General features: G+C 44.7%; 1 protein-coding gene across 1 annotated transcript in view; it reads left to right on the top strand.

The window, feature by feature from the left end:
• PRG4 (proteoglycan 4) overlaps window positions 1-14,540 on the top strand; it is a 486,064-nt gene that overhangs the window by 382,712 nt on the left and 88,812 nt on the right. The window contains exon 20 of the mRNA XM_086956081.1: window positions 4,707-5,015. Within this exon, the coding sequence (XP_086812207.1) occupies window positions 4,707-5,015 (309 nt within the window). The remainder of the gene's footprint in view (window positions 1-4,706; window positions 5,016-14,540) is intronic.

Here is a 14,540-nt window from a genome sequence, read left to right on the forward strand (position 1 = left end):
TGCACCCGCTTCCTGTGGGTGAGGTAACATTGCAACGTCGGTGTTCCCACACTGGTACACACCTCTAGGGTCTGTGTCTTAAGTTTTGTTCCTCTAGGCCCAGCGGAAGTATCTTTTAACTCACTTTGTGTAACTTTTACGCACCATTGACATTGCATTGGTGCAAGCCGCACTTTCCGTGCTGCACCCGAATTCCGTGGGCTACTCCCGACTTCAGCATTGCTATTCCTTACTGCTCCCAGCGAATCTCTAGGCCCTAGGCCTAACCACTGTTCGATTGGTATCTCTTATACCACTTTTTTAGTATATGGTTTGAGTGGCCACCGGCCCTCATCCAAAATTGTGCAACTTTGTATGTTATACTGTGCTTTTGATTTAACGCTTGTGCCCCTTTCCTCATAAAGAGTACTGGGGAGTAATTTAGAAATAAATACATATATTTTTACAATATATACTTGTGTGGTGTCCTTTCATTTGATTACAGGATTGTATGTGGTAAAACAGCTCGCTTAACACGACCTCTTAAGTTAAGCCTTTAAGGCTGCTTAGTCCATGCTACCACTAGGATAGCTTGTCTAACAAGGTTGACTTACAACCAGACATCTTTGGGGTTTGTTTGGACTGATACCAAGTGGTTCCCGAATTGGAAACACTACATATCAGGCCAACTTCTCACAATGATGAATTGAAGTAAGGATGAAGGATAGATGGAGAGAAGCAAGGATGATGAATGGATGGGAGAAATAGGGATGATGTACTGATGGAGACACTGAAGGATGGATGGAAGTAAGTATGGATGGAGGGACAGAGGTAAGGATGGAGGGACAGAGGTAAGGATGGATGGACAGAAGAAATGATAGATGAGGGAACGACAGAGAGGAGGATGGATAGATGGATGAATGCATGAGAAAGTTCACTGAGAATGTAGATGTAAAATGACCAATTTGGCTTCAGTGTTTTCAATATTTCAAGCTTGTATGCTCAACCCATCATGTCACACGAGGTCTGTGCAGATACATGATATCTCCAACATGTTGAGCCAGAAACTGCATATAGATGTTAGCCCCCTCCCCAATGAGAAAACACTGAACAACTGAGAAATTAAGGATCCTCCCATGGAACGTTAATGGTGTGGCTAGTCAAATTAAAAGAGGTGTGATGGTGTAGTAGATCTGTAGATATAGGCACTAGATGTAGTGATGCTACAGAGATCCAAGTATTGGGAACTGAATGCAAATTCTTCAAAATGAGCCAACATATATCACTGGCACATATGTGCTTCACACAGTACTCAAGAGGGGTGGCTATATTACCTAAGCAAAACCTTCCATCTTGTACTAACTAGCGCTGGAGGGATCCCGGCGGGTGGTATGCGGATGTGCAGGGTACTTGGGTAAACGGAACATAATGATACTCAATATCAATGTGCCACCCAAACTACAAAAGATGGTCTTTGATGCAGTAGGTACCACACTGTTAGAAGCATATACCATGGTACTGAAAGTGGGTGGGGACTTCAGCGATGTGATATTCCCCGATGTAGAGAGCACAAAGTCTCTTACACAGAAGTTGTGCCACACATGTGGCATGAATTGCTCACGCATTCGGCCTGTCTGGTGTGTGGAAACTCAAGCACCCATAAAACAAGCAATACTCATTGTTATCAGGGGCGCACAAAACACTTAAAAGACTAGACTATATATTTATTCTAACCGAAGAGAGGCAGAATATCTAGTGAGAGGGATATCTAACCACTACACCTCCTAAGATCACAATAGGATAGAAAGGTAGCTGCACACGAACCATATGGTGGACTAGAATGGAACTAAACGACATGTAATGTAATGTAATGTAATGTGTCTTATGAAACGCACTGCTGCCCTGAGGCGTCGTGGCGCTGTAGACCGCTGGGGAACCCGTCCTGGCTATCCCTGTGAGATGGTCCCTACTGGGTATCTCTAAGGTGAAACCAGGCATCCCCGGCGAATGTGGGGGGCCGTTGTAGAGATGAGGCAAGCTAATGCCCAGAGTTGCCGAGTGTGATCCCTGGTTAGAGTAGGCACCAAGGTGAGAATTATCGAGTCTGCTGACCCTGGTCCACGACCCTGCCGTGACAGGAATTGAACCCTGGTCCCGGGCCGCTCTCTGCTTCCGGGTTTGCCACCTCTAACCAGTGAGCCACACCACTCCACATGAAGGTTACAGCTGAGATATAACTGGACTCCACCCAATATAGAATTGCCCATAGTGCTCTGGGAGGCATACAAACCGTCCTTAGAAATAGGGCACTAAACATAATAGCACAAAAGAAGAAACACAGGGCAAATCAGGTTGTTTCTTGGGAGGAAGAGACTTTGAAATTTAAAATACAATTTCCAAATCAATGCTGTGTTGCAGAAATACTTTAGACAAATAGAGGTCCTAAAGGAAGAGTACTATAATGCAACTCAGATACTCTGCCTGGGAAGACAACTTTTTTTGAATAGCACTTTTATCATCTTGGTCATTTATGAGATACAATTTAGAGATGGTAGCGGGTTAATTGACTTCCTTCGCCACCTTTTCAAAACTCTTTCATGGCATTCTAGGAGTCAAAGACCTCAGTGAAATTATTTGCTTTCTATTGATTTAGTTGATGTGGCTTTGTGATGGGTGCCATTCGGTATATGGGAGTAAGTACTGAAGGGGTGCAGTTGCAGGAAGACTGGAGTAAAGGACAGCTTGGGGAAGGATGCCAGAGCTGAAGCTTCTGTGTCTGGACCAAAAGATAGCCACTTTTCAGGTAGATTAGGCCCTGTTAGAGATAAGCTCTTCAGGGATGGAGAAGTTGATCAGTGTATGATCAAAGAAAGCCAGGGTGAGGTATCCAAAATTATGAGACTCAGGATCAGAGAGATGAGATTACAGCTGTGGCAAGTGTCATGGGTGTGAATGTTAACCATTTGTGAGAGTCAAAGGGTGTCCATATCTACAGACTTTCCTTGCGCCAAAGAATTGAATATGTTGTCTGTGGACATGCTCAGGTAACCTAGGAGGAGACACCTCTATGACATGGTCAAATGCTCCTTCAAGATTTTACAGAGGGTGGAAGACTACCACTCAGGAAGAGGAGGCCGCAAGACCTGTGAAGACGGTATTACAAAGATTCATTGTAGGGGTTGGACAGCTCCTGACTTTGTAACGAGTTGTGGTCTGCAGCAGTTGTCATTTCATGTGGCAATGGCTGTGGTGGGCACCATGATGGAGCAATTGGGGGAGTAGGATTGACCCTCTGATTGCTTGGCTGTCAGAGTGATAGGATGATGGTGGTGTCTATTATTCATTTGGTGGTGTTGGTAGGTGAAGCTATTCACTCTTCACAAATTTGAATGGTCATGCGATATGAATAAGGTAACAAGGAAGATGCTCAGGAGTAACATTAAAGTTCTTCAGAAAAAGGCAGTCAAGTTAAAGACCAGACCATTCAGGATTCAAAATGCCTTAAGATAAAAACAAAGTATAATCTTTGTTTGGGAACAAAACTTTGGACTACCATGACTTTTTGTGCATAATGGATAAAATAAAATATCAATTACAGGTAAAATGAAATAAATACTAATGAAAATGCAATTACTATAAAACAATTGCTAAAACAATGTCTTATAATGGAAACACTGAGGAAATGGTGTGACAACATGGATTGAGTCTAAGTAGTGCTAATGGTGCTAAACTAGGCAGAGAAAAGTTGATCTTAATCTATCAAACATTAGAATGTGTTTCTCTGTACTTCTATACATAAAAAAGGAAATGTTTGTTATCATAGGGCGAAGCATCCCTGATAAAGCTTAGACAGACCTCTGGAGAAATATACAACATTTAAGAAGTTAGTTCTACACAGAAAGTCATGAATCAATATAATGACACTCTGGTATGTGACCCCAGACAAATGAAATGAAATATATTATGGTGACGGTATGTTGCTGGAGTGTTTGGTGGCAAGTGATACCCTATTCATAGCTGGTGGAACTGTGCCAGTAGTAGGTATATTTTGTAAGGATGTGTTGTTAGTAATAAAAGAGGTGGTGGGCTTCCCGATCCCATTGGTTTCGGGAACAGCAATGTTGGGCATCAAGTCTTGGTGGTTGGAGGTGTGGGGAAAGGAGACTAGTCACTTATCTTTCAGCTGTTGAAGGCAGCAAAAATGTTTGTAGCATATAGGTAGAAACAGAAACCTCCTTCAGCATCTTTTCTAGTGGCTCTGTCGTACAATAATGTATAGTATCCAATGGTGGTGAAGCACTTATCCAACCACCTAATTAAGGATAGAGGCGGCTTCTTGGTGATTTGTCAGCCCATCCTAGAATCAATGGACAAAGCATATACTTAAGTAACATGTCCTGCAAGATGAGGAAGTGTGCTTGTTCAACTAACTCTGTGAATATACCCTCTAGGTCTCTTGACAATTGCAAAACTTGCAAACAACCTGAAATGTGTGATACAAATCGAATTGTTCACTGGTGGAGAATGTATAGGCCAGATGAGAACATCTACCAGCAAACTGTGTATTCAACATAGATGGAAAATATTGATCTTCATAGAGGGAATGTTCACTGTTAATTGTCATTGTCACACCCACCATGGGTTATTTTGTTTAATTCTATCGCACTGCAAACACCAAGCCACAATTTAAACTTTAGTTGAACATTCAAACATTGATCTTGTTTTAGTGACCGAGAAAAGCACAGTTGGCACTACAAACATTAGCACGGTACAAGCAGTGACGCGTACAACAACAAAACCAGCCTTCATTTTCAACCTGACGACAGCCCCCACCCAAGCAACCAAGCGCTCCACCACACCACCTGCATTCTGGTGTCTCACTACTACCGTAGAGTCAGAGCAGAGGAGACCAACGGCTCGGCCAGCAACAAAACTGTGTCCCACTGCAGCGTCAATGGCGAAACCCGAGAAGACCACCAGGAAGCCACCACCACACTTTCATGGCATCCAAATTGTCAATGCAACACTTATAAGAGGTAAGTGTTTGATTTATGATTGTAAAATTTTAGGTTAACGTTGGTTGATAATTTAAAAAAAAAAAACAGCCAGTAGTTTGTTGTGTGAGCACATGGGTCGGTTCAGAAATGTATTTACTAATCACAAAATTATTGGTTGCAAATTACTACCAGTATATTGCAAGCAGTAAATAGTACATCTGGCTGTTTGTTATGTGTAGGGGAAATGGTGACGTAAATGGGGTATCCATTCAAAATGCTGGATTTTAGATAGTGCAGATGAGGTGTTGAGATTCTGACTACAAAGCAAACAGTATGATATAACCTTGAGAGACTGGAAAAGATCAAACAACCAATGAGAACCTTTTAAGTGCCTTGGTGTTACTTTGGCATTTCTTTGGATTTTGAGTTTTTTTTTTTAACTCCAAGGCTAGAAGCATTGCAGATAACACTGTCATTTCAGGTTACATTTCCACATTTATGATTGTGAAGTACAAAGGACTAGAGAAAATGCTCTTGCTATATCACCGAGCAATAATCGAAGGTGCAAGCAGTCACCATGCCTAATTAAACAAATATCAGTAGAAATCTAATATACCCCATTTCTTCACGGGAGAGGCTCCATCTCCTACCCTGCATCGTCACGCTGGAAGTACCTGGAGTGCCCAGTGAGAGGAAGGGGCATGTGTGCTGCGTTTTAGACCTCATTAAGCGCTGCAGGAACCCAGAGCGCGGGGCGCTCCCGCAGTGGCGTAGCAAGGTCTGGTGGTACCTGGTGCAGTAAATTTCTTGTCACCCCAGGCTTGACAAAATGGCAAAAATATGTTTTTAAAACACATATTTTTGCCATTTTGTCACCCCCTCAGTGATGACACCGGGCGGCCTGCACCCACCGCACCCCCCTTCCTATGCCACAGCGCACCCGGTGGCGCACGCGGGCCCGTATTCGCCTGTCATGGGTTGGTAGAGGTTGGGCCGGGCCTCCCTTCTTTCAGTAGCTCCTTTAAAGGTACTCTACATTTTGCTTTCTCCTACTTGATCTGAGGTGGTATAAGGTTATTTATGACCTATTGGTTCCGGAACAAGCAGCAGCAGTGCTTTGAGAAACACACAGTGCATATTTACAAGGGCTTATCGCCACAGGAACGTCACTTTTTGTGACGTTCCTGTAGCAATAAACCCTTCGCCTCACTTACCAGGCAGTGTTAAGCGACTTAACATGACTTGATGCCGCTATCTAAATAAGGCCCACTTTCCCATTACACTTAGTGGGAAAGGGACGGCAAAGGGTGTTGCTGTGGGTGTTCCTTCGCAACACCTATTGATTATGACATTGCCTTCTATTTACAAGAGTGGCGTAAATATGGGGCAGCGCCAAAATTAAGAACAAAAATAACCTGGCGAAACTGGGAGAAATTATCAATTTATCCTTGTTTTTGCTGTTTCTATGTGTGCTCTGCATTTTATAGCACACTTAGCAAATCACCATGAATGATTGTTTATCTGCCCGGAAGTATCCCTTCCTGCACATAAACAATCATTAAAAAAATGAGGATTTGCAACTTCTGTGTATGGTGTATAATGCAGCACACTTAGGAGTTACAAATCACTTAGGGACACCTTCCTGCACATACACAAACATTCCCTCAATGCAGGCACCCTTTTACTATGGTGCAAGGGTGCCTAGGTTGGCGCTAGGCAGCAGAATTTAGTGCCACGCTAGGGAAAATGCAGGGTGCGCCATATCATTGTAAATACGGCTCATTCCTGCGTTTTTAGAATGGTGAAGCACGTCGTTAGCAATTTTAGCCGAACGCCGCGCTCCGCCATTCTATTGTAAATATGCCCCAATGATGGGGAAACATAGGACTTCTGCCGCTAAAGGCACACTGGGGTCTACCCTACATGGTTTTCTAAAGCGTGCAGTGGGCTAATTGGCAATGAGATAGAGCTTGTCGAGCGACATCTGCCTTTGTCATCCTGGGCCCCCTCTTAGGACCGAGACCAACAGGGCTGCCTTGAATGTTACTGCATGTTCGGCTGTGGCAGGGGCCCAACTCAGTTAGTCCCCAACTAGTTTCCCTCTGGTTCCTGAGGTCACTGAGGTTGTGGCCGAAGCCAGGGAACCCCACATTGGACCATCACCTGTTAGTAATCTACGTGACAAAGTGAAAGGGACATCAACAAAGAGAGTGGAGATGAGAAATAAATCTAAAAGACAGTGCCTTGATTCTTCATTGGTCTCATCCAGCTCAGTCCCTGTGTCCAATCCCAGCTCGCATAGTCATTCATCCAGTAGCCCTGATCAAATCGTCCCTGACAGTCTGGATACAATCTGTGAGAGGGTTGTTGAGAGGGTGGCTTCAGCCCTCACATCCGCGTTGAGCCCTATATGGGGTAGAATAGAGAAAGTGAAAGGAGCCCTAAGGGACCTGAAAACGTACTTGTCAGTACAGCCTATGGCCCGGGCCCTGCCACTGGGCCCGAATGGGGCATCCCAGTCATCACTCTATCTCAGCAGACCCTGGGGCAAAGTGCCCTAGTGTCTATCTCCTCTGTCAGTCCTGATGGCTCTGGGCACCTGCCTTTGACAGAGGGGAGGTCAGAGGCATTGCCACTATGCTCCTGCAACCATAGAGCAGTGCCAGGCGGGCTAGGAAGCCTTGGGAGTCCCAACTTGTTCTAAAATTTCTACACTTCAACTGCCTCCTTAGGAAGCCCCATATTTGGTCATATTGACGAATGTGCCGCCACTGGGAGGTGATTTAAAGGAGGAACATGTTCAATTAGTCAAGAAAGTGGTTCATTGGACTAATGGCAGACTGGGCAGGCAGGAGCTGTCACATGACCAGATCAACCTTGTACGGAGGGTTGATTGGGTGGATAGCTCACTGAAGCCTGATGAGAATGATTGCGTAGTGAATAACTTTAAGAATAGTAGAATGGCAAAAGAGATCTAGATGAAGATCAACGTTGAAATGCCAAGCCCTGCAGCCATGGAGGCCTGCTCACTTGGGTTCTTTTAAAATTCACAGAATAGTCCAACGGCTCCATCATTGTTGGCCCAGTCCATCACTACTTCCATTAGATTTGATCCTATTTCATATCTGGATGAGATGGATTGATATTCCCTGCCCTGAGCAGTTGAGCACAAATAAATCAGCTGACAGGGAGTAGACTAATCAAACCTGACTTTGTGGCAAAATCGTCTTTGGTGACTGATGCTGGATTAAATTTGAAGGAGGGGATTATATCACCGACTCTGTGGGGAGGCGTCAACCCGCCTCCAACCACGACGCCCAGTTGGTGGCCTCATTAATTAGGGTGGCACATTTTTCGATCTGGCCTCAAGAAATATTGCAGGCCTGACCAGTAAGTAGGGCAGGACTGATTGGCAGAATTTTGTTAACCCTTATGCAGTCATATATCTGCAGGAGACATAGCTCTCTGAACCCGTGCATATGGATGGTTACGATACGAAGTTCACGTCTGCCCTCCCAGGCTCTGCAGGCAGGGCAAAAGGTGGACTTATTACTTTTATCTCCCTTACTCACACTTCTCAGGTTATATCGTCAAATCTTAACTCCCCACATCATCAACTCATACTTCTGCAATGCTCATCAGCTCTGCTGCTTCTAATTAATGTGCACAACAATGTTTTTGACATGTCTAAGGTAGATCTGATGAGTTTTTTGCTTGAAGATATTGATGCAGCGCTACTCCGGAAATAATTTCTAGAACCCTGTCACCTTTCCCTGAAGTACAAAATCATACATCTACTCATCAGTGGGGCCCATAACACTGCGAGTTACTCACAAAACACTTCCATCCTACTTCATGGATCGGTGAAATTCAAAGGAGGGCTGCTGTATCATGGCGGAGTGTCTAAATCAAAACTAAATATTTATACTATTTACACCTGCAGTTTAAATGAGTTTTACCATGGTTTTTATTAACAAGACATTTTATTCAGACACACCGTCATTATGGTCGACGAATCCTCTAGTAAAAATTAGGCGTAGGAAAATACAAGACCAGCTTAATTCTCCATTTATCTAATTTGTATTAAAAGCAAAGTTTAGCATATCTGTCAGTTTATTCGCTTTATTTATTTCTTTATTCGAAATTAACTTTAAAGAAGAAAGTTTTATCTCAAACAGTTATATTCATTTTATTTCAGAAATTCAGAAATAGACATTATTATTTAGATTTCAGAACACAAGTATTAGCAAAAGACAGATAGTTCCAAAAATTCATTTTCTCATAACATCCCTAACTAATAACCTCATCTAAAGCTCAGTTCTCACTCAAAGAAATAAAACATGTATTCAAGAAAATCTTACATCTCAGGAACATCAGCATACCAACAGCATCTCAGGAGGAAATCGAAGAGAAGTTTTTTTCTTAAGTAAAGTCGGGGGGTTTTATACACTATTTCACTAACTTTATCTATCTAAAAAGTAACTGTCAATATGAACTCAGATTCTGATTGGACAAATTTGGGGTGGATGAGCATCACCTCATCATTCTAATATTCAATTACCGTTGTGTCAGCTGACTTTTAAAGAGTCCTCTGTTTGAGAAAGTCTTTGGCCTAGTCACATCCTCAACTGGCAACTACGTGAACCTTTCCCACGATCAGTAGCTCAAATGTTCATCCTCTTGGCAGTCATCAGGACTTCCAGGGTAAGCCGTCCTTGAACCGCTTTCGTTCAGGCACAGGCAGCTCACATTCAGGTCTGTTCAAAGTGCTCATGCGCACTCTGTCTTTCATCCGTGGTTTGACACAGCAGCTATTTTGTGGCTAGGTCTCACAGGCCAGAATGGGAACTATCATAGAAACAAATACATTGTAATTATTGAAATATAGCCCTTCTGTTTACCTCCCCTCATAATATGGTTTCCCCATTAGTTGTTACCTATCAAAATAAGCAACATATATGCATTTTCTTCTCACTTATCCTTCGGTTCCTGCCACAAATACATGCACAAAAAGCACATTTATGCCGCTTTTGATTATTTCCAAGCCTTTGCATTATTTTACGTCACAACAACAACATTAATTAGTTAGTTATAATTTTGTCATACAAGCAGATTAGTATTCCCGCGTGTATTTGTGTGTGCATTCGATACTATGTTGATTAATATTTTCCACACCACAAAATTAATAAAAGTTACTGTTATGAGGAAATTATTTCACGAGGGGTATACAAAATGTTGTTTCTACACCTCGCTCCATCAATATCGATGAATGTTTTAGCAATATACGGGGGAGTTATGTGGTTTTGCTCATGGGGGTTTTAATTTAAGACCTTCTCAGTTCTCCATGTCATCAGTCTCTGGGTTGGAGGACAATGTGGATCCCCAATTACTCATTTTGCCCATCACCCTCTTAGGGACGAGTTTAATTTAATCATTATAAAGAACAATTTGATGGTTATTTTTTACTCTTTGACGTTGGAACCTATTGTGCTACCCACTTACGGAGGGAGGGGCATGCCAAGCCAGATTGACTTTATTCTCTTCTTTCTTTCTTTAAGGAATTGGGTAATGGAATATAGCTTGAGGGATTCACCGCTCAGTGACCACAGGATCCTGGTCTACTCCCTGTATGCTTATTTCCTGGACAATGCCCCTATTGTGTGTAATCCACTCCCTCTCCAATATGTAAAGAATAAGGGGGTACTCCAGAGGTGGTTTAAGGTTGATGTAGCCGTATTTACAACTAATCTGGTAGCTCCTTTACTGCTTGAGTTTTTTAGCTGTTTGACTCATGTCGTATTGTGTACAGCAGCCCACAATCAGCTGCTGGCAGTCTTGAAAGAGACCCCAAGCGACCAGGAGAAGGTGTGGGTACATAGGGCCTGTTATAAGCATGTCATGAGTGTGCGGAAAGCTACCTCAAGGAGCAAGACTTTTGTTCCCTTCTTCAGGCCAGTGAGATTCATGATAGTAAGGCACACAGCTGGACCCAGAACCGTAACCGGTCCTGGCAAACAATCTCTTGGGTGGTGGGGGAGTGGAGGGTCGCAAGTTTGAAGCGGCACTCCCTGACGCTTTTGTTACAGGGGGCCGATATACTGGCCCCTGGTAATAAAACCAGCCCTCACCCTGGCAGCCCACGGGGGAAATGCCCAGTGCCCGCTACAGCCAGTCTGGCCTTGGTAAGGCATTTTGGGTGACAGTCAACTGCAATTATTTTAACACCACCAATGACTCAGGATGAGCGTTTTGATCCCCCCTGACTTCCGGTCAACCATTTTGCAATACTTTATGCTGACCCTGATGTTAGGACTATAGTCATTCTTGGGGCAGTGGTGGATAGTTTGCGTTGGCCTACGTCAGAGCATTTCCTTTGAGTAGCATGTCCGGGTGGCTCAAAGATTGAACTTAATGGGGTTCTGCTGGCCCTGCTTAGAAAGCTCCAGGCCCTGATGGGATCCTCGTTGACCTGTTCAAGGTCAACATCAAGTTGTGGACTCCACTTCTGATGAATGTCCTCAATGCTTTCTTAGCCACAGGCCCGCCTAAATCGTGGGACCATGCCATAATAGTCCCCATATTTAAAAAGGGCTCAAAAGGTAATCTAGACTGTTATCGGCCAACATCGTTGATAAACTCCACTGCCAAAAAGTCACTGAGAGAATTATGTCGGAACTGCTGCAGTCATGGGCCGGGAAACATAATGTACTGTCGGAGTTGCAGTTTGGTATTAGGGCTGGTTTGCGGACGGTGGAGCAGGCCTCAATCTGTACCTTTTAATTGGCAAGTACATTATGGCCAAGAAAGGCAGGATATATTTAGCATTCATGGATCTAAGCTGTTCGTCAAGTTGTGGAGCATTCTGTCAGACATGGGGGTGGAGCAATTAAGTTAACTTTTTTAGGCAACTGCATAATGATGCGTGAGATATGTCCTGGGGAGACCACAGATTCATTTAGTTTGGACAGGGGCATGCTCCAGTGGTGTGTGATGCCTCCATTTTTGTTCTTTCCATGTATTAACGGCCTGGAGAAGCATCTGGTGTATCTTGGGGCACACTGTGCACGGGTAGGTTGCTGTAGTGCTCCAGATTCAATTTATGCAGATGATACGTATAGGAAGCTGGGGTTCTGTTGCAGTAAATCCTCCCACCACCACTTTTTGCCAGATTTCTAATGCACTTTGACTTGATGTGACCTGGGTCCCTGGCAATCGGATTCCCCGGGCCTGTGTTCTTTCCCAAAACTGTACCTTTGTGCCCCCAGATGGCACCTCTCTGGCCACATGTAAGTCCTTTGTAAAAGGCACCCTGGGTACTAAGGGCACTGTGACCAGGGAAGGCCTCTAAGGGCTGCAGCACATAGTGTGCCATCCTTAAAGGCCCTTAACACACACACACACACTGCCATTGCTGTCCGCGTGTTTTAGTGCAGAGAAAAGGGAAAAGTCGATATGGCACACATACATACCTGTGTGCCATGCCTGCAACCCACTGTCTATGGTATAGGTAAGACACTCCTCTAGCTAGGTGCACTATACCCCTGGTGAGGGCACAGTTGCCTGAGCACTGTACCCCTACAACGTAAGTCCTTTCTTAGACCTTTTAAGTGCAGTTAGGCCATGAAGAGTATATGGTCTGGTAGTTTGCCATTACGAACTCCACAGCACTATAATGGCTTTTCTGAATTCTGGGAAGTTTGTTATCAAACCTCTCAGCATAATAAAGCCACAATGATGCCAGTGTGGGATTTATTATGCCATGCACTCAGAGGGCATCGTAAAAATGCCCCCTAAAAAAATGACCAGCCTCAGGTGGGTTCCCTGACTGGTTAACACCAGCCTACCACCAAGACACATGTTTCTGAACCCCTGGGATGGGAGCCTTTGCTCCCTGAGCCCAGAAACAAAGCATTTCCTAGGTGGAGGTGGTCACACCTCCCCCAGGTCAGGAAGAGCCATCTCTGGCAGGGGAGCTTCACAGGCCTTGCTGCCTTTTTAACATGACCCTTATTCTCCTGCTATCAGGAACAGGCCCCCTTCCTATCACCCCTCCTTTTCGGTAGGAAGACAGGCAGGAAAAATTAAAACAGGCCAGAAGGTGAACTCACCTCTACCAACCCCACCCCTCAAGTGGGGGAGACGAGGTGAAGCTCACTCTTCAGTGCCCGCCATCTTGCAGTTGGCAGGCTCTCTCCAATCAGTGTGAGGGATTGTGCCCACTCACCCACGTGGGGTGAGCACACCAAGGGTGTAGTCACTGTAAGGTCAGTAGCCCATTGGCTATGGACCTCGAGACCCGTAAAACGCCTCCTAAATACAGTATTTAGGGGCAACCCAGAACCAAGATGGCAGATTCCCACAACCTACGAAGAAGAAGGATGAAAGAAGACGCCCAGCAGAGGAGACTGCATAGTAAAACTGACTTGTCCCCAGTCCTACCAGCCTATCTGCATTTTCAGAGATTCTGCGCCAAAAGTCACCTCGTCCTTCAACAGCAACCTCCAGAACCCCTGGGAGGACTTACTGCCTTCCACAAAGACTGGATGTTCTGTGAACAGCAGCTCTGTTCAAAAGAATCTTCACAGCAAGATTCAGAGCCTGCTGAAGACAAAGAAATCTGACGCCTGGAACCACAACTGCACCCATCTCCTATGGCCCGAATTCGAGTGGGCCACCAGTCCCAGTGGGTCTCCCAGCACTCCAGACTCCGAGACCACCGTGGGTTGACCCCTTCAGGACTCCCGACGTTTACTGCAGTTTCTGCACAGAGACCCCCCACCCCACCGTGAGTGGCCCTTTAAAGGTGAAATCTGACCTCAAAAGACATCCCTGCATTCATCCTCCCTGCACCCTTTAGAAGGGAACCGGAGGTGCACCTACATCCTCGAGCCCTCCAATTTACCTGGCCAGCTGTTGGTTCCTCCCGGAAGTCTTCCTGGACCGAACCTTCAGCCAAAATCCCTAACCGGCAACTCCCTTTGAATACAACAGGTCACCCGATGCCAAATCAGCACTCTGCACCTGGCCGCCCCTGTGCCGCTGTGGGTGCACCTTGAGCTAAACCCCAGGACATTTTCTCCCACAACCTGGTGGCCTGCTCGTGAGCGGCCCCCAAAGAGAGGTCACCTTTTCCGCATTGGATAACATTGGGCCTCAGCAATTCACACTCAGCCACCCTAGTGCCGCTGAGTGTGCTTTGAGAGTGCATCCTTGACCCTAGGGGAACCTTGTTCTAACCCCAGAAACCCGATTCCCAAACCAAAGTATTTACAGTTAAACTGATTACCTAATTTTCTCCCATAGGACGGAATTGCCTGATTTCTTGTGAAAATTGTTTTGCGTGGAGTTGGATTGTATGAAACCCTAAGATACTGCATATTTACAAAAACTGATTTACTTACCTTTTATCTGGAAATGTCCCAGTGTGATATCTAAGCATATCACACTGGGTAGAGAAATTAACTTAAAAAGTTATTTGCAAAGTAAGACACAGTAATCTGAAAAGTAACTGAAAAGTAATTCCTACTGTTTTATGAACAAATGACTTAGGTAATCCAACTGCAT

This window comes from Lissotriton vulgaris, chromosome 1_1, assembly GCF_964263255.1.
Source record: "Lissotriton vulgaris chromosome 1_1, aLisVul1.2, whole genome shotgun sequence".
Classification (NCBI taxonomy): Eukaryota; Metazoa; Chordata; class Amphibia; order Caudata; family Salamandridae; genus Lissotriton; species Lissotriton vulgaris.